Source organism: Platalea leucorodia, assembly GCF_965183815.1.
Source record: "Platalea leucorodia genome assembly, chromosome: 1".
NCBI lineage: Eukaryota > Metazoa > Chordata > Aves > Pelecaniformes > Threskiornithidae > Platalea > Platalea leucorodia.
In genome coordinates this window covers 55540515-55561360 of record NC_138823.1, presented here as the reverse complement: position 1 = coordinate 55561360, position 20846 = coordinate 55540515, and the positions used below count along the sequence as shown (strand labels likewise).

Below are 20846 nucleotides of genomic sequence, written 5' to 3'. Positions count from 1 at the left end.
AACCTGAATTTACCTTGCAGAAATTTTCATTTGTGAAATCTATAATTTGTGTGACTCAGAGTCTATATATGAAAGTCATTGCTCAGCCAGCGTTTGCTCACAGATTTCAAATCTCATATTAAACAGTTATGTCACTCACACAATGACTCTACGCTCTTAGCTAAATGCAGAGACTTTTTTCCATTTGAAAAGGAAAGCTTGCAGAAAATTTAAATGCTTAGGCAATGATGTACTGGGCCTTTTTTTCTCTCTACTTCAGAGACAGAAAAAATTCCATGTTTTTTTTCTCTCTACTTCGGAGAGACAGAAAAAAGGTAACATCTACTATTACATTTTATCTAGATCAGTCCATACTAAGTAACTGCTTTTCCACCTACTTTCCACAAGCATGATGAAAGCAGGCAGATATTCTACTGTGAAGAGTGGGCTTGGGAGTTCTCTTATAAACATTTTCAGCAGTCCTGCTGCATCATTATTTCGTACTTGGTCCCAGTCAAAAGTGTCTTCATAAAATTTTGCCTCGAGTTCTTGATGGAGATTCTGAAAGAGAAAAGGAACATCTGACCTTTAATCATTGCTTCTGACCCGGCAGTTTGAGATCACTTCAGCAATCCCATTACAAACAACAGGCAGGTTTACACCGTAGTTGAATTAAAGTAGCCCTAAACCAATAGCAGTCTAGGTACAGCCGCGCAGAGTTCAGAGCAGGTTAACAGATCAGATTCCTGGGGATATTTTGCAACCCAGGCTAAATTTGGTTTGCCATAGCTACATTTCTGCCAGTGACCCATTCGAACCATTTCAAAGCAAGACAACTTTGTGCAATGTCTTAGAACTAGAAACAGAAAATTCAGTTAAACAGAATTTTTAGCACAGCTCTTCTTTTTATTTAAGACACTCTCCAGAGGTTTTGACCCTTAAATCACAAAGGAGTGGCATTTCTTCCTCACTGCCAGTGAACTTGCTAGACAATCTGTTGGCATCCAAGTCCATGGGCCTTGAGCAAATGACTTTAACTTCAAGTCTTCCTGTCTTTAGAATGATGTTTTCTTTTAGGATAGCTATAATTAGATTTGATCACTTCATAGAAAAATAAAGGTATCAAACCATTACTGTCAGAAAACCTCCATTTAATACATGCCAAAAAACCCTGTCAAAAACCACAAGAGAGATCTAAGACAGAATTGATTATACCCTTTTGGGTGCCCACTTAATTCTCTTGTTCTCCAATGTCAGCATCTTGCTCTATAACAGGTCTGTTTAGTTCTGGAGGGTAACTAATCAATGTTTCACACAATATGAATGGAAATATTCAGCAAGGTTCCTAGTAGGAACAGAATTTGACTTTAAACCCAGATCACAGTTTGGAAAAAAGCAAGCTCCTCAAAAATTTGTTGGGTTAATAAGATTGTAGGGGGCTATTGTAATATAAGGATATCCATAAATAATGCAGCTTTCACAAATATTACTGGCCAAACACTGCCTTATCCATAGGAAGTTTGTTGTTGCTTTTTGTGAGATGATTTATAACAAAATATGTCTGTAGCTAATATTCAGGTTTCAGATCATGTTTTTGTCAAATATACTTTAACATTACGCAGAAAAGTTTAGTCCATTCAGACAGAAAAGCTTTTAGAAATTAATTCTGTTTACCATGTCTCACATGAATGGAAGGAAATTACATATCAAATATGTCACACATAATGAATTGGAATGGTTGGCACAAAAGGAAATAGAAAGTCATTCAGGATTTGGTATATAATGTTACAATCTCATTTTTACTAGCACATTTTACTGGTTGTAATCTGGGCTATCTCAGCTTCCTCTGTATTCACATCCTTTGCACATAATCCGTACAAACACCTGGATTAAATTCTCTCCTGGTAACTGACTGGGAAGTGTGGAACAGAAATCCTCACCTCATCAAAATCACGAGGGGAGAAAAAAACTACTCCACATTTTTCTGCTGAGAACTGGGAAAAGGCCATAGAATAGAAAGCAAGATTTTTGAAACATAAACACTTTTATATATATATATATCCACACGAGCAAGCATATATGTATATTTTTATATACTCACCCCCCCCCCATACATATATATATATGCACCTAAGTACTTTTAAAAAATGCTTTTGCAATTTTTTTAAAATGTGACTGATCCCGCAGTAGACTATCATGCATTTTTGGTTCACTGGAGCTTTTGTTATAAACCAGATTACAGACAGAGGAAAACTTGTATTTATTTCTTCTATTCTTTGTTTTATATGAAAGTAACCTTTAATCACTTCCATATGTCTTTTCTTACTCCAAACAAGACTGAAATAAAATTGGAATGTCCTCAAATCCTAATGTCATAATAATGTATGAAGGCTTTGAAGGATGAAATCTGGATCTGCTTTGAAAAAATCTCTCTTGCTGGTTGGCTTGTTGGACTGACTTAAATGAAGCCAAAACTCAAATAATTTAAAACTTTCATATGGGCAGTTTAACTTACCACCCAGTATAGGAGAGTTACATATAAAGTCATATCTCATAGCAGCTCCCTGGATATAACTTGTGAATAAGAAGAGAACAAGACACAGTACAGTATATGCAAAGAATATGAGAGTAATTTAATTAGGTAGAGCACAGCCCTGCAGTGTAATCTCCCTGGAGAGTTTGGAAAAAATTGAGATTGTGTGAAATAATACTTTAAGTATTTGTATGAAAAAACGAGGAAGCTGAAAGTACAGGCCAAATTAGGAGTGTCCTTCTGCAAGATGTGGCACTTCACAAGGTGCTGAGAACTTCTATCAATCCACAGGGTCAAAGGGAGCTAGGATGCTACTGCCTATCTTCGATGCATTTCCTGTAATGCCACTTTTTCTTGTACAGTTATTTTTATGATCCTCAGCCCATCAACGTTTAGCAGTCCCCAACATTACTTTTTGTGTGGCTGAAACAACGTTGAGAAAAAAATGTTGCCTCAGAAAGCAAGACAAGCTTTCTTGAGGATGAGAAAGTGGGAGTGGGATGCAGTATAAGAAGTTGTTTAAACCAGATGATTAAAAAAAAAACAACCTAGAAAAAACAAAAATCTGGGAAACAGGTAGACACTAGTAAGCCCAGAAAAAACTTGTTTTCCTAATTTGCCTCTGCCAAAGGCTTCCAGCTCCTGGAATCAAGTTAGTCTGCAGAAACAATTGCAAGCATTACTGCACCACAATGTCAGGTTATTGGGTACCAACTATCTTGTGCTCATAGCCCACAAAGAGCCTGTGAAAATGCAGTACTTGAGGCTGCCGAACAGTGAACACAGGCCAAATTTTCTCTCACTTGGAACATGAAATTGTAAGATAACAGAAGATAAATGAGAAATAAAATGACACAAAGGTTAAAATGACATAGAATAAGATCTTTATCTAAAGTTCGCTCAGTTTAGCAACTCTGGATTTCTGAAATAAATTAAAACAGAGATAAGATCACAGCAGTTTTGGACAACAGAGATAGATAAACTGAAAGGATCCCTCAATGTTTAGTAGAGAAAAACTGCATTCAACATGAAGTCTGTGCTTTATATAGAACATTAACAAATGCAAAGCAATAGACCACGTGTTCTGTGATTTATTGGTTCCCAGGAACCAATCTGACCTTTCACTGGTTGGAGTAGAAATGCCGATCTACACGCATCAGTGTTTATGTGCAGTGTGCATTTGTGTGTGCTGCATTATTTTACATAGGGTCTGTGGTCCAGGAGACAGAAAACTGGCACGGGCGTGTACCTTGACTCTGGAGGCAGATCCAGGCACTCGTAGAATTCCTTCTGTTTCCAAACCTGTTTCCTCAAGCTTGAGCAGCAACTGGAAAAAACCCAACAAAACCCAGGAAAATACTCAGAAGCAGCACTTAAAAATACTATTAACCTTTTTTCAATCTAGGTATCCTTGAAACTAATTTGAAAAAGATACATTTCTATGTAATTTGCTAATGAAAACAAGCCAGCTCATGTAAGTAAACCTTCCTATTTGTTCTCCGTATTCATGACCCTGAAATATGAAGTATGCAGAGTACAGAAAACTGATAATGCAACAGGCCCCTCTGTCCTTGATTAGAGGCTTGGCACTGCTATAGAACAATTAACATGTAAACTTATTAAGAAAGGGGCAGATACACTGGGTAAAACACAATGGTGTTTTGAGGGAAAATTAACCTCTGAGAAATGTTTAAGCCTTTCCCCGAGGAGCACAATGGAAAGGTCTATAGATAACATACGTTTCTGGGAACTGAGAACTCAGATTAGAAAATGATCCCAGGATATTTTATTTTGAAATTTCTGTGAACAGAGGAATAGGCTTTCCACTCTAATTCTTTATAAAAAAAAAAAATGTTTTGATTTAACATAATTTAGAACAAGGGAAAACAAATAAAATCGTTTCCTAGCATTTATTCATACACCTCTGGCTTTTCACCACCAGCTCTGCTTCCTGCTGTAGCTGTTGGATCCTTCTAATTTCCCATGGTACCTTGACAGGGGAGCTGTGGAGCTGGTTGCAAAGTCATGTAAATATTCAAGTCATGTCAGTCTTTCCCCTGGCGGTCCACACCACTTCCCCTTTTGTCAGTATTTACAGGGAAATTTGTTGTAGTTTCGAGTCCATGTAAACCTGTGTAATTGCATGTGTTCTTCTATCTGTCTACCTGTCTCCAAGACATCTGCTGAATGTCATTGTACTGTCAATGTATGTCAATTTATATGTCAAATGACATATAAATGATGTTGCCTTGTTATACAAACCTCAACAAGAAGATACCACTTCCATTCTGGAAATAGTAGCTAAGTAATACCTACAGTTTGAATTCGCGTGAAATTAAAACTCCTGAGATGCCTCATCTGTGCCACTTCTGCACACATACACAGTTTTGCGTGGCTCTCTAATTTAATGAGAAAGGGAAACAGAAAGCCAGACATTTGTTTCCCAAAGTTTCTTGTACAGTACCATATAATTACAAAAATGGAAAGAGGTCCCCATCACAGATAAAACACACAAAAGGAGCAAAATTTTGTCTCTTGTCATAAGGTTTTCAAACTACAACATACAGACAGACAACCTGTAGACACCTTCGAGTCTGTAAAGCCTACATCTTCTTTACCTGATGTCTGCGTTGAATGTCACTGCAAATGATGGAAATGTGAATGTTAGTGGCTGTGCAGGCTGAGTTATACTCACTTTTTGGAAGATGAGGGGAACTTTTATTCCAGGAACCTTCTTTTGATCATTCTCCAGCAGTACGGTAAGAGGGACTCCAAACAGACCATTTTCTTAAAAATAATAACAACACATGTGAAAAAGAGGAAACACAACCTCATACATGTCATCTTTGCAATGCTGAGCGGCGCCCAGGTGGCCGCCATGGGACGCCACAGCACAGTACCTCGTCCCCGCACCCTCTCTGCGCGGTTCCTCTTCAGCTCCACCCCCAATGCATCATAGAAGGCTGTTAGCTCAATCAGGGAGAGGTAGCGGATCTTCTTCATGTCTTCAGGAGAGAGGTCTCCAACCTCTGTCAGTCCAAACCGGCTTTTCCGAACAATGAATTTCTACAGTAGAGATGGGTCTTATCTTTATTTGCATAAAAATTACAGGACGTGAATTTTTGTTTTGAAAGAGATGCCCATGATAGGAAGTCATATTAGGGTAGATGGTTAACATCAAAGAGCTGAACTACAACCCTGTATATTCGCTTGGTATGTTGACATAACTTGCATCCATCTGAAACATAAAATTGAGCTTCTTGCTCATCATGTTCCCTTGCAGTTTGACTGGTAAGCGGTGCTGGAGCAGAGGTGTTAACCTCAGTGTCTGTACTCCAGCTGGGACAAATGAGCTACATGCTAATTAAACTGTTGCCCAGTTTCAGCAGGATCTAACATTTTGCTCTGCTCCTGCCTCCCCCAGACCGTCTTTGAATGCTGTTGAAGTAGCTGACACATTTCATCATGGATATGGTTGTATATCAATTGTCTGTGTCTGTGTGTGTGTAATGAATCCAAGCCTGCTTTGCATATTACTATTAATTTATGAGGTCTTACAGAAGACTTCAAACTAAAGACCTGAGGAAAAGCCCAGAAGCAAAATCACTTAGTCCTGATGCCAACTTGCCAATTTACTGTTACTTTTTATTACTTGAGAAGCATTTAGGCTTAGAAACAGGACTCCCAGCAGCTAAGAAAGAATTTATTCAAGTAGGCTTGAACTAAATGATACTTAGTAATTTGAGGGCATGTGAAGATGTCTACATATTTTAGAAACTGCAGCGTCATGGACCAGTGCCAGGCATTTTGCATCATGACAGAAGCATTTGTACAAATGTCAAAAAGAACAAATAGCCATCAGTTTTTGACATAATTGTTAGACATAATAACAAAGTTATAGTAAAAAACATGCTTTCCAAAGAACTGTGGATCTTCGGTATCAGTTTTTTTTTTTTAATTTATACCAGTAATTGTTAGTCAGACGTATAAATAAATAACATTACAAATCATCTCCTCCCTTTAGGGAACTGAGTGGAAACCCAGCCTTTAATAATGTTTTGCTTCGGGAGATTTCAGCCCAGTCCTCCCCTTTTAAAACAAATTTGGACTCAATAAATTTAACCCATCTTTAGATGAAGCCAGTCAAACAGATTAAGAAAAAAACAAACAAAAAGAGAATTAAACTTACTTACACCAAATTTCAAAAGTAAGAGAGGACAAAGGACATCTAGATCATGTAGGTTAGGACTTCCTAAATTACATTGCACATGGTCTTTCAATAGGGATTAATCATAATTGGGGGAGAAAGAGTGCAGGGGATGGAATAACTAATTTAAATGCTGTCTGGGGTATTTTAGGCCAGAATCTTCCCAGAATTTCCCAGAAATTCCACTGTTACTCTTATGCCAAGACTTAATAATGTAACAAAAGCTACATGGAGGATAGTCATCTGAAGACACATAAAATACTAAAGAATATCTATGCATTTTGGTTCCAGTGATGCAAAAAGTCCAAAAGCAGTCAAAGCACAATAAATAATCTTGAAAATAAGAAAAAATCACACAGTATACATACATTTTCTGAGGGGAAAGAGAAAAAGTATGTTTGCCAAGAAAAAATGACAAACAAACACTCCCAAACCAACTACAAAAGGCAGCTACAATGATTTTCCATGGTGGCTGGTTGACTCCTTGGGAGACTATGATGTGATGCAGTGTTAACACAAGGTTTGGGGCTGGGCCTCTTTCTTCTGTCTTATGTCACAATTTTCCGGTGATTATTCTTACAAACAGAGGAGTCACAAAATGCAGCACTGAAGGAAGCTGTGCTATCCTAAAATTAGATTACTAGCATTTTGGCTAAGGATCGTGTCTGATATTGTGTGACATATTGTTTCTATGTGGAACTGTACAGTGTACTAAGATGGGCCTGAAATGCTTACTGACTCTTAGTTCTGTAATATCTTCAATTAAGTCACATTGATCATGGTCCCACATTGGAGAAATTGCATGTAACCCTATGTAGACAGTGATTTTGAGCTGGCTCTTTTGGGAGCTGTAGGGGACATGCTGTTTTATGATATATAACTTCTCTGTGTGCAGCTCAGTATATGCCATCCATGAAGTTGGTTGTATTAATGTGTCAGACCTGTCCTGGAGAAAGCATGATGTTGTGTAGACGTCAGTCTGGCGCTGTTGGCCCACCTTGAGGAAGGAGGGGCAGTCCTTCAGAGTGTAGGTGACCGGTTGCTCTGTGTAACAGAGCAAGAGGTGATCTTTTTTTTTTTGCTGGGGCCTATTACAGTCTAAGCCATTATGGGAAAAAGCAAATACCATGAGTGGCAGCATATGAAGTAAGAGAAATGCCAATGTCAACATCTACGATTGTTGACTTTATTCAGAAAGTCTCTGTCTGTGATGACTTGGTATATTTCTCGTGTACTCTTCTGAGCATGCAAAATGATGTCCTGCACGCAGAATAGTTCATCCCCAGCACAGTACTGGCCTTTTCTAATACTAATCAATTATAGAATCATAGAATCATAGAATCGTTAAGGTTGGAAAAGACCCTTAGGATCCTTGAGTCCAACTGTTAACCTAGCACTGCCAAGTCCACCACTAAACCATGTCCTCAAGCACCACGCCTGCATGTCTTTTAAATACCTCCAGGGATGGGGACTCAGCCACTTCCCTGGCCAGCCTGTTCCAGTGCCTCACTACCCTTTCGGTGAAGAAGTTTTTCCTAATATCCAACCTAAACTTCCCCTGGCGCAGCTTGAGGCCCTTTCCTCTCATCCTATCGCTTGTTACTAGAGAGAAGAGACTGACCCCCACCTCGCTACAGCCTCCTTTCAGGTAGTTGTAGAGAGCAATAAGGTCTCCCCTCAGCCTCCTCTTCTCCAGGCTAAACAACCCCAGCTCCCTCAGCCGCTCCTCATAAGACTTGTGCTCTGGACCCTTCACCAACTTCGTTGCCCTTCTTTGGACATGCTCCAGCACCTCGATGTCCTTCTTGCAGTGAGGGGCCCAAAACTGAACACAGTATTCAAGGTGCGGCCTCACCAGCACCGAGTGCAGGGGCACCATCACCTCCCTGGTCCTGCTGGCCATGTTATTCCTGATACAAGCCAGGATGCCATTGGCCCTCTTGGCCACCTGAGCACACTGCTGGCTCGTGTTCAAGCAACTGTCAACCAACACTCCCAAGGTCCTTTTCCTCCAGGCAGCTCTCCAGCCAATCCTCCCCAAGCCTGTAGCATTGCATGGGGTTGTTGTGACTGAAGTGCAGGACCTGGCACTGAGCCTTGTTGAATCTCATGCAGTTGGCCCCGGCCCAACGATCCAGGTCCCTCTGTAGGGCCTTCCTGCCCTCCAGCAGATTGACACTTCCACCCAACTTGGTGTCTTCTGCAAACTTACTGAGGGTGCACTCAATCCCCTCATCCAGATCATCAATGAAGATATTGAACAGGACCGGCCCCAGTACTGAGCCCTGGGAAACACCACTCATGACCGGTCACCAACTGGATTTGACTCCATTCACCACCACTCTCTGGCCTTGGCTGTCCAGCCAGTTTTTAACCCAGCACAGAGTGCACTTATCCAAGCCGTGAGCAGCCAGCTTATCCAGGAGAATGCTGTGGGAGACAGTGTCAAAGGCCTTACTAAAGTCCAAGTAGGCAACATCCACAGCCTTCCCCTCATCCACTAAGCGGGTCACCTTGTCATAGAATCATAGAATATGCATCCACAGGTCCATGATATTCAATATGGCATCTTCTCTTCCCTGTTTGTCACCAGTTTCCCTGCTCTATCAACTGGAAATTGTCCAAGCTGTTGCAGAGAACAATTTGTGTGTGTGTGTGCGCACGCACGTGTGTGTGTTGTAGTGAAGGCTGGGGTCCTAGGTTTGCTATTACAGGGAGCAAGGATGAACTTCTGGTTTGCCAAAATCATGATGAATGCAGAGATATCCTTAGTCTCCACAGGACACCAAGTTATCCCCACCACAAAAAACCCCAGACACACTAAAGCACAGGGATTTCACACCAGTTGTAATCTACTTGGTGTCTTATCCCTCCTTTCAACAGGGAAGCTTACTTCTGCATTTCAGGTTCTTCTTCCTTGGTGGTGCCTGAGGTGGACAAACGGATAATTCTCAGAGAATTCAATGTCTGTGTGGATAGCAACAATCTCCTATTAGTTCAGGACCTCAGGACATCATAACATTCAGGAAATTCTTCCAAATAATTTACAGCTATTTCATACATTTCACTAAAAAGGTGGTATCTCAAGCACAAACCTAATCTCCAATTTTCAGTAATGGAAGTTGTGAGGGCTGATGGAAACAGAAAACTAAGTTCCTTGACTTCAAGAAATAATTCCAGATAATGACACAATTGCTTAGTGTATGTCTGGTTGGATGATATGATAAACTTTCCTTTAACCATTCATGTAGTATCTCCTATAGTGTAATTGCACTGAATACTGTTTGGAGACAATCAGTACTGTTGCAGGACTAAGGCTTGCTTTCCCCCTTTCATCTGTGAAGCAGTTTTAAATCCATGTGTTAACAAAGGCAGATAATCTGTGGGGGAATAAAGTAGGGAAGCAGACCAGTAATGAAAATGATTGTTAGTTTTAGTGCCAGTAACTGGTCTTTATTTCTATGTGAAAAATGTGTGGATGATGCAATATTTGTGGATTGAGTTACACATATTCATCTGCGATGGGTACAAGTATAAACCAGGCTTGGATATCCAGTTTAGCTTTGGTGCCTCTCTGGAAATCAGTCACAAGCGGTAGGCAGGCAGGCACAGCAGGCGGTCTCTATAAAGCACACATAGCAAAGGACAGCTAATGTATCATAATGGACTCCGATGTCCTGGGGATATAAAGCAGGAAATTACTGGGTTAAAGAAAACAATTGAGGAAATATGTCAAGGACAAACTTACAGGCAAAGCAGAGTCTTCCTTTTTGAACCTCTGGCTTTTCGGCCATTCTTGGGTTTTTGGATGGACCGTAATGGATTCTGAGAAAGAGACCTCATAGGAGAGCTCTTCTGTTATGGATGGGCTGCCTTTATCTAGTCCGCAGTCTAGACAGCTATTAGCTGAAAATAAGGGAAATTATATATGAATGCTGAATGTATGCTTGCATTTAGCACAGAGACATTAAAAAATTGAACCAAGAGGACAAAAATCTTGAGAAAGTAATAAAGGAAGTGCTTCAAAGAGGAATTTCAGTATAAACCACAGCATGTTCCTGTTTTGGCTGGAGGAAATAACCCCTTAGAAATAAAATCCCTATTTTCATTTTAGATTATTTAACTTGTTGCTTTTCGTGAGAAAGATAGTCAAGCTGGAACTTCCTGTTTATCAGGAATTATCAAGTTTTTGCACCAAAACAGGACTCAATGTACAATCTTCCAGTTTGAAAAACACTGTATCTACTGGAATTTCTGGTAGATATTGTGAAGTGACTTAGTGTTCTACTCTAAAATTTAGTCACCTGCTGAAATTAGTGGATGCCAAAGGAAATTTTTTTAAATCAGTACAATCAAGTACAGAAATACCCTATTGTCATGGAGTCCAAAGTGTGATAACATGCGTGAGTTCCAGTGTTGCCAGCTTTCATGACTGATCTCTCACATCTCAGGACAATTTTACATTTTCCGTTAAGGTCCAGCTCCTAGACCCACACAACTGGAACAGAATCATAATTTTCATTGGAAGTGAAGCAAAATTTCGGCCCCCAGGACTGCAGAGAAGAGTTTACTAACATAACCGAAGTGCATTCAAAAGCCATGGAAATCAGAAAGTGAATTAAAAAGCATTGCATGTTTTATAAACACGTGCTTGCCCCATGATTTTTGAATCATTGAATTTACAGATACAGGGACTTAAACACTTTTTTTGCAACACCCTTTGTTTTGCCAGCCTTTGTTTTGCAAGTCTGGGATGAAAAAGCTAAGTGTGTTATTAAGTGGCTTCTGAACTGTGGCCTTAGATGTTACCTAATGGCCAAGATGTTTTAAGACATTTTCCATATCTCTTTCCATCCTTGGACCTGGGACCACAGACCATCCACAGTGTCCCTGGCAATTTGGTTTCCTATCTGTTCTAGTACAACTGCTTGCGGAGCAGAGGTATCAGCAGAGCAGTAAAATGAACAGTTTTTGCAACTAAGGAAAATGTCTGTGGCACTATATCCAGAGGTAAACATCTAAGAGACTAGTTTTGAAACTTGGGTATTGATATCCCTTTAGTTAAACCCTGAACAACAATGATGGGAAGAGCTTTCAAAATGAAAGATGGACATTCCCGTGGAAGGCTGCTGACAGTTATCCAGACACTGAGTAGAGCAGAGCTATCATTTTCATTAGCACTGCCAATCACTGTCAGGGCAAAGTGTTTAAGGAATGTCCAAAATAACACCATTAGTAAATCAGAATAATAGGGCAGAATCAGAAAAATGATTAATTTCTAATACTACAGTTTCTGCAGTACTGGAGAAGAAATGTGAAGGAAATATGCATCTTTCTTGCCATGATTTGCAACAAGAAAATACACTGCTGACATATTTTGGACAAATTCTGCACCATATTGTTTAGATTCTCTTTTGACATTCCCAGCCTTGCAACGGTCAGTACTTTTTAGACACTGACGCCTCAAGGGCAGCAGTTTGTGTCTGTACAACACCGGTCATGGATGGGAAACTTTGGTTCCTGCATGACAATAAGCTGACAATGATTTTAAGAATATATATGCAGCACGGCCCCGACAGAGAAGAGGGGACTAACCTGAGAACCACAAAAGGATCTTTCTGTGTATCATTTTCCTAGGAGGAAGTGAACACTGGTTACATGTTTGCATACTCACAGCTAACTGATTTCCAAACTGGCTTCTGCCCAGGAAGCTGGATACCATTAGAAGGAACTGGTGACACTGGAACTGTCTCAAATGTGGGCTGATAGGCAAGGAAAAATGATCAGACTGCAGTGAAGGTAAACGTCTACGGACAGAAACTGCTACAGTTCAAGCAACAGCGTATCATTTTCAGCTTACACTCTTTTGCCAAGTTTAAACAACCTGTTGTGATTCGCCAGAGTACATTTTTCATAGCCAAGCCTGAGAATTAATCTTCCCCACGCTGCACAGATTTGGATCGTGTTGAGGTCAGTAATATTGCAGCTCGCTGTAGCTAATGAGTCCTGTCCTATATAATGACTGAAATTAGCTAAGTAAATTGCTGTATGTAATTGTACTAAGTGAAAGGTCCTCGTCAAGTTGTAATACATCCTGCTTTTAATCATTTTGGCCAGAAATCTTTTTGAGGACTCTCTGACACAAGCTGAACATCCGCTGCTCCCAAGCACCTGTCAGAAATCAGGCTATTCACTGCCTTCTAGGGTTTGGGCACCAGCAAATTGTTAATGGATGGATGTCCTCCCATAGGTTATATACTAACACTTTATAAGTGAACTGCAAAAACATTTTTTTGGGGAAAAAAGACCTTTTCTATAGTCAACTTCATTTCTTTCCGCTCCAGAAATCACTATGCACTGTGTGAAAATGGGGGAAGCATGTGTGGCACAGCAGAGAAAGGGCTCTGAAGCCCAGGGGGTGACTTTCAAGCACTATCACCTCTTCTTGGCAACTGAATATTGCCCTTGTTCTCAGCATTTTTGGGAGTCGTCATAAGACAAATCTGAGTGTATGTGTTTACATAGAGCAGCAGCAGCTCATCTGCATGTTCTTGGGTAAAAAAAAAGGTCAAGAATTTAAAAAATGCTCTGAAGGGCACTCAGTGAAAATAAATACAATGCCCCAAACCAGCCTTGTATTTTTTCTGCTGTCCTTTGCACCCTAGTGGGAGCCCTTGCAGCCCTCCCTTTCCCAAACCTGCTGCCTCACCTCTGAGGCTGATGGAGCAGCCCCCAGCTTTCCAGCTGAACCTGCAGGTGAGGACCCCAATAAGCCCACAACAGCCACTCTTTAAATTGCTCTTTAAATTGTTAAATTGGCTGTTTATCAACAAGCAGCAATGCCTCAGGGCAGAAATTTTGTCTTCCCCATTTGTAGCCAATGCACAGGAGCAGCATCCAGGCTGCTAAAAAATGTCAGATATTTAAAAGACAGGCAGCTCTTCCAATTGGAAGCCTGAAATAATGTTGCCATTGTTTTATTCAATCTTATCCTATAAGCTATTTGAGTAAGAAAGTCAAATGTAACATGAATAAAATTTCTCCTGAGAGAGTCCATTCAATGGCCCGCAAACTTGATAGGAAACAAGATTTGAGTCACATGGACTTCCTTTGCCAGAAGACTGTAAGAACCATTGATTTTTTTAAAAGGAGAACTGTAGGATGCTTTTATGATAAAATCCCATAACATTTACACAAAAGACTTTAGAACATAAAAAAGCAAGAGAAATTTCAGGTGGGAGCATGGAAGTGGAGGGGATGGTTAAACTTGCCTCAGCAATTTGGGAAAATCAAACACAAAAGTAGTTATTCTGCTGCTTAAGGTCCAGATGGAGAAATTAATGGTAAACATTAGCAACTGGCTCATCTACTGTCACTGCTCAAAATGTCTGACCCTGCAAACAGTATTCAGAATAGATTTACGGTGAGTCAAGTTTATTAAGGAAAAAATCCTTCCAGCCTTGTTACACAGGTGAAATCAATAGTGAAGCAGCTGCAGTAACCAGGTTCTGTTAAGCATGGTGGAGCTGGCGAAGGGGAGCTGACAGCACAACTCTGCCTCGCACCCAGCAGAGCTTGCAAGAGCCTGTGGGCTGCTCTAGCTTGTGGCAATTGAATGTCATGAACCATGTAGAGTATCAGGGGTAGCTAAAAACATCGTATTCTTGGTCTCATTTCCCAGCTTCCACAGGGAGAGCATATAAAGAAACCAAATCTCTGTCTCTCTTGTGAAAATCTCTTCCAAACAGGACCAACAACCCCTTCTTCCCCCTTTTTTTAATCTTAGGATAATATGATACAAAGAAAGGGAAGACTGGGAATAAAACCTTTTCAATGCATGAATTTTAAAGATCCAGATGGTTTCTTTAGTAAAAAAACAAGACTAAAAAACTTTGGAAGCTCATGTCTTAATGAATGGGAAAGGCCAAGAGCCAAACTGTGTCCTTAACTAAATTGGGGCAGCTTTATTCATTTGGCTGGGCCTCCAGCGAAGGCAAGACTTCTCATATCCTGATTTCTGACTGAACGTGATTCATTAAACAGTTCACATTATCTGATACTAAAAATGAGCCCGGTGTTTACTGGCACAATGTACACAGGAATTTCCAATGGGAAGAGGAAACCAAAAGAGCAAGGAAAAGATGGAGATGAGGTAGGTAGTTCTTTAGTAGCTACCCTCATTGTAGAAGATGTAAAACCAAATCATTGGAGCTCCAAAGCAACCAAATTCTATTGTCAGCCCTGTAGCTAAGAGAGATAAAGGCAAAGGAGGATAGCCTTATAACTCTGGTCAGGATACAAGTTGCCCATGCTCTGGATATATTCATATTTCCGAGCACTGTCATCACAAATGCCTTTTCATGCAAATAGCTCTGGGTTAGTTAGTGATTCTTCTTTAATTAGGACATGATTTTCTCATGCATTGCTCAAGTAAAATGCTCCTGAAACTCTTGAGGACTTTCAGCTGATCACAACGTACAGGGTTGGGCTGTTAATGAGCACGATGCTTCATTTCCACCCTCCAATAATAAAATCAATGTTTCCCCCCCAATTTGTATTCTGCTGTTGATTTTTCTAGGCTTTGAGCACTAGCAGAGCTGATAGCTTCTGATGGAAGCAGCAGGGTACCAGCAGTAAGGAAAATCAGGCCGCTGTGATTAAGAAACCATCCAATTTAAATCTCCATAGTGTGGCTGTCAGTCAAGCCTGCTGTGTGTAGGCCTGTCTGAAGCAGAGCAGAGGCACCTCAGCTGGGGCAGGCTGCTCCACCAAGGCATCACTCTCAGAAGGGTGAGGTACCGCAGGTGCTACATTTTGTCCCCAGAATCACAGTACATTTCCAAGGTGGCCAGCAGAAAAAAAAAAGAATAAACCACAACCCCCCAAAAAAGGAAATATGGCTTCATTTCCTTTCATTTCAGTCCACTTGGGAAGTTGAGGGAACACTCCTGTCCTGAAGGGATGGATGTCAAGGCAGGATGAGGGAAAAGCACCCTTTACTCAGTGTTGACCCCACAGACACTGGCCACTAATAACAAAATATCTAGCAAGCAGTTTTTTTCAGAACAGAGAAAAGAAACTAGGGCAAATCCATCTTTTTTTTTTTTTTTTTTCTCCCTGCTCTGGATGACAGCTATCTATGCCTCTTCAGTGGTCTCCTAAATCTAATCTCAGGTGACCCTAGTGAGCTAATCACCTTTTCTCTCATCATTAGCCACAGAAAAGAGTAATCCATCCTGTGACTCATCCCTCTAGGCTCCTGTAATGCTTAGGTTGTTGGGAAGAAGTTCTAAGTCCACCATCCTAATGGGGAGGATTATAGACTTAGGTGAAGCAATTAGAGCTGTTTTGCTATGTTTACTTCTTCCCTTCCCAACTAAAAAGCAGGATGGGAAAGCAAAACTCCTGCACATCATTTCAAGCACTCTTTCATCAGCAGCTGTGCTGAAAAGATTTGCCCCTCCCTGTTGCTTTTCTTTTTTGGTGGAGTGTTTTTTATTCCAGATCACTTTCCCAAACTGATTAATCACAAAGATTCACCAACAGCTGTAGTGCCATGCCCAAAGAGGCAGCAGAGCGTGAGGGGCTGCTTCAGCTGACACCCCCTTACAAAGGGCTGCTCAGGAAACCCTCAGCTTGGGGCACAACGCCCCCCTCCCCCGCGATGCATCTGTCCCTCAGGAGCTGATAATTAGGATGGACTTTCTAAATCCCATAATAAGTAGCAGAGATAGGAGCAATGGTTACAAGGAATGCCCAAAGGGTGTTGGGAAGCTTGCAGGCTTTTATAAATACAATCTGTTTTGCAGTCCATTGGAGGGAGGTGATGGTGTGCTCTGTAGCTGTATTTGTGTATCTATCTGTGCTTAACATTTATGTAAGCACCCTGCAGAACTGCATATTTTTGTGGGAAGAAGAATTAGAAGTCTTAATTACTTTTCCAGTCTTATCTTTCAGACTTTCACAATGCAGAACTAGTAAGTGAGCTGACTTTCAGAGGAAGAAAAACAGTGATTTGAAGGGCAATGGCCCTGAAGCTCTTGATTCCTTTAGCAAGTGAGAAACAGAGGTGAAAAATAAGCAGGGCAAAACCAGATCAATAATGTGCCCATCCAACAGAACAGGTACAACATTTATTTGGCTGATTGAAATTTATTAGGAAATTCAAGCTTTATTATAATTTTAAAAAATTTTTAGCACATTAAGGTTTATAGATACTTGAAACAGGAGAAGTGTGTTAATCTAATAAGAAGTGCCATCAGCCTTTTAATGTTCATGCAAACATGCCTGAAGATTTCTCATGCAAGAAAGTCTGCCCACAGGAAACTACTGGATGCTTCTGGATATGTGCAAGGGGTTCAAAAGAGCCCAGATACTTAAATTGGAGACAAATACGTTAACTCCCCAACAATTATATCTTTGTAATTTTAATATAACTATGCAGCTACAATTTTGTTTCCCAATTTTTTATTTTAAATTTATCCAGGATGCCAAGCCTTGAAGAGAAGGTAAAACAAATAGAAATGGACAATGCAATTTCATAATGAAAAAGAGTTTCTTGGAGTCTTGTAATGGCAAGAACTTTAATATTAATTTCAAAGGTGAGTTTGTGAGCTTATTGGCGACTCCCATTTAAGATATCATGAGTGACATATGTAAAGTCACGTGTGTTGCTTTGAGCATTGGACTAAACTCACACAGTTGACTGCATTCACCAAAATCAAAATGTGTAGGGATAAGAATTGGTGCGTTTAGAGCTATCCTCAGGGAAAAGTGGATGAAACCACCAGAGGCAATGCTCATTTGTGAAGCCAGGAAGCAAATGAACAGTTAATAGATTTTCATTTGCTATGTAAGTGAAATGTAACTGCTAGTGTACCAGTTGCAATCATGCTGGCAGGTGTTTAATTGCTTATGCATATTTGAAACCCAGTTGCTTCATTACAGAAGTTTTACTTCACCACTGAGACTGCTGAGTAAATAGCAAGTGTCCCCAGAAGCCAGCAAAAATTTGAATAGCTGCCAAGAGTAACTCACCAATTTCCAAAAAATAAAGGAGTAAATGTTAGTCTTGATAGGAGATTGCAGGAGGAAGGCTGGCAACAGATACAACATTATGTCACAGGTTAGTTGCAAAACTGTGCATCATCTATTTTATTTTTCCTTTGCTCTGAAAATGTAGTAAATACAGCATTAAAAGTCTGGACTTAGTGCCAGGTACTGCTACTGCCTGTCTGTACATTGTCAGCAGAAAAGGGTTCCTGTCTGGTAGAAGCTTTGATGAGCTACTTGCAAAATGCATAAAAATTAAGCTCAAAAGCATTCACTAGGATGTATTGGCTACTTACAGAAGAGTCATTGGTGCCAAAGATGTCTCGCACATCCCGGACTGTGTGCTTGTTCTTCTTCCTCAGGGTCTGAGTGTAGGTGTTGTACCTCTTCTGTACGGCGGCAGCTTGAGTTCGTGTCAGAGTGGACAGCAGGGCTTGGCCATCCTCCTCTTCAGCTCCCGAGATCAATGTAGATAAACCTACGTCTTGCAGCCATTCTGCCTCCAGCTCCCCTTCTGTGGAGGAAGAGAACTTGTTACCAGGCCTGGCATGGGAGGGAGAGGGGGCTGAAGGGAGGTGGCACAGTGGACTGCTGCCTTAGCCTTTACCTTGAGAAGACTGCACTTCCAATCTTTCTTAGGCCACAAGTGTAAGTTAATTTAGTTTTGTCAACATACTGCCAACTTTCAGTTTGGCAGTCTCTGCACAGGAGAGGCTTAGGAGAAGAACAGAAGAGGTATTTTTAACCTGTGCATCAACTCATTCATGTGAAGAAGGCAGTAGGGTGCCTAGCCTGACACAGCAAGGTCACTAAAAACTAATCCCTCATTCAAGAGCATAAATCCCCTTGGTTACCATTTATACCATGTTGTACTGGATGAAGCCATTTGGCAGGTGAAAATTAAATTGGTATTCCAATTAAAATAAGCAAAAATACTGAAGTGGTGTATACAATAGAATAATGTATTTGCACACTAAGGATGAGATTTGAGGTGCTAGAGAGTCAGCTGGTAATGAGACACCTGGTGAAGATGTCACACTGAGAGAAATGTGATGTCCACCTAATCCCATAGCCTGTTTCGGACAAGATGGTTAAGAGCCAGAGCCACTCACTAAAGAGCAAAGGTCAGGCAGGGGTAGGTATCAAGGAGGTCAGGTAGGGGTGGAAGATGCAGAAATAGCTATCCTTGCATGCTAGGTATCATCCTGATTTCTAATAATTAAAGACTGGCTAGCACTCTATACCCAGGATTTCTTGATATCCTGATTAGTAACTAATACCTTCTTGAATCCTGTTCAAAACCTGTTTCTTAAATGGTTCAACACGGCAACTGGTTCCATACTGAGATTATGCATCGTGTGAAAAAGTATTTTCTTTCCTCAGATTTCAGCTTGCTACCTGGTACATTAACTGAATATCCCCGGTCACTGTAGGACAGGGAGAAGCTCCCAATCTACCTTCTCTAAATCACTTAGTAATTTTAAATTTTGCTGTCATTACATTTTTATTTGTCTGCTTTTTAAAGTACAGAGTCACAGTCTTTTAAAATCTCTCCTCACATAGGAGATTTTGAGGGCCTTCATTTTAATTCTGTCCGTGAACAATCCTAGCTCAGCAATACGCTGTGTGAGACAAGACAAAAATTGCATTCCAGCTTTGACTGAAGAGGAGGTATTACAAATAAACATGTCAAACAGGAAATGGATTAATTTGCAGCATATTCTATAAAACAACTAGTCAATGTGCTTATTGTTCTTGTCCCAGCACTGGTCTTAATGGCAGGTTGGTATTTCCACTCTCCCTTTATTGCCTCTTCTTGACACCAGAATGGAGGCAGATTGATGGATACCAGTTCGCTGCACTTTGGCAGTTAGATACACAAAAAAAGAAAATCACAGGGCTGGACTGTAGGGACAAGTGAAAGCATCTTACACATGTGCCTTCACTGACTTCATTGTTAACTGCCTTGTCTCTCTACAAAGCTCTACAAAAAATATCTGCTTCTAAAACTCCTGCTTTGTGTTAGATGGGATGTGACCAGCCCTGTATCTCATGAAACAGCTTGTCTCTGCTCTGATCCTTTCTGTATCCATAGATAGGATGACAGGCTGTTCCTTTCCCTCCTTGAACCAATGGTTCATCTGCCGTCCTCACTCTTCTTTCTTACAAGGTCCCTTTTCATTTCCCTGTGCTGCTGTTCTAGCCACAACAATTTGTGTTCCAGTTTCTTAATTATATTCATTTTGTCTTTTGTCCTGACATATTCTTTCCAAGAATTTAGTTTTTAATCAAACTTGGCTTTCATGATGCTATGAAAAATAGTAAAGCAGACATGAAATTGTGCCTTATTACCAGCCACCCCTGTGATTTGTTTTCTGTGGCTTTTGCCCTTTTCCTGTTCCAACCACTCATAAACAATGGACTAAGAAATAACGACAACAACCAGAGGAGTAAAACTATTAAAGAGAAGGTATTTCTGCATAAAAAAAAAAAAAAAAAAAACCTCAAAATTTTATGACACATAGGTTTAAATAAGGGCTAAAAGAAAAACATGTTGTTTTACAAATCATTATTTTTATAGTGGTAGCTACTTAGCAGCAGGGTCTTGATACTGTGTTTGATTCTGCTCTGCCAGAAGACAAACAGATAATCAAGAGGATTCCCTCTGGCTGGTAATTCTCTTTTTCACATAGAGATTGCTAGGAAAGAGGTGTGCTTTTCCTTGAAATTCAGATATAACCTCGAATAACTCACAGCATCCCAGCCTTGTAACACCAAGTGTCAAAGCAGTTCTGCACATCACTGCCATCTTAAATACCGCATGACTTCCTCTTCCCCTATATTTTCACCCCTTGTATCACTTGTTATGATCTTCTGTTCTTTCTTGACTGTAGTTATTAACGTCAACAGAGTAAGTGTGCTGATGTCTTCCCCTCGCACATGTGGTCTGGCAAAAAAACAGTTTTGTGGTTTTGATAATATCAGTGGTCCCTGGCTGCTATCACCCTTTGGCTTACTTCTTAAGGATTCTGCATCTCTTCCTCTCAAAGACATCTCAAAAGGGTGACATTTTTT

At 40.4% G+C, this 20846-nt stretch overlaps 1 protein-coding gene across 1 annotated transcript in view; it reads right to left on the bottom strand.

Annotated features, from left to right (window-relative positions):
* Positions 1-20846, bottom strand: part of ARHGAP28 (Rho GTPase activating protein 28) — a gene marked incomplete at its 5' end in the record, with an annotated part of 73741 nt that overhangs the window by 9372 nt on the left and 43523 nt on the right. The window contains 7 exons of the mRNA XM_082309705.1: positions 378-540; positions 3762-3839; positions 5208-5299; positions 5413-5578; positions 10468-10625; positions 12394-12481; positions 18068-18285. Of these exons, the coding sequence (XP_082165831.1) occupies positions 378-540; positions 3762-3839; positions 5208-5299; positions 5413-5578; positions 10468-10625; positions 12394-12481; positions 18068-18285 (963 nt within the window). The remainder of the gene's footprint in view (positions 1-377; positions 541-3761; positions 3840-5207; positions 5300-5412; positions 5579-10467; positions 10626-12393; positions 12482-18067; positions 18286-20846) is intronic.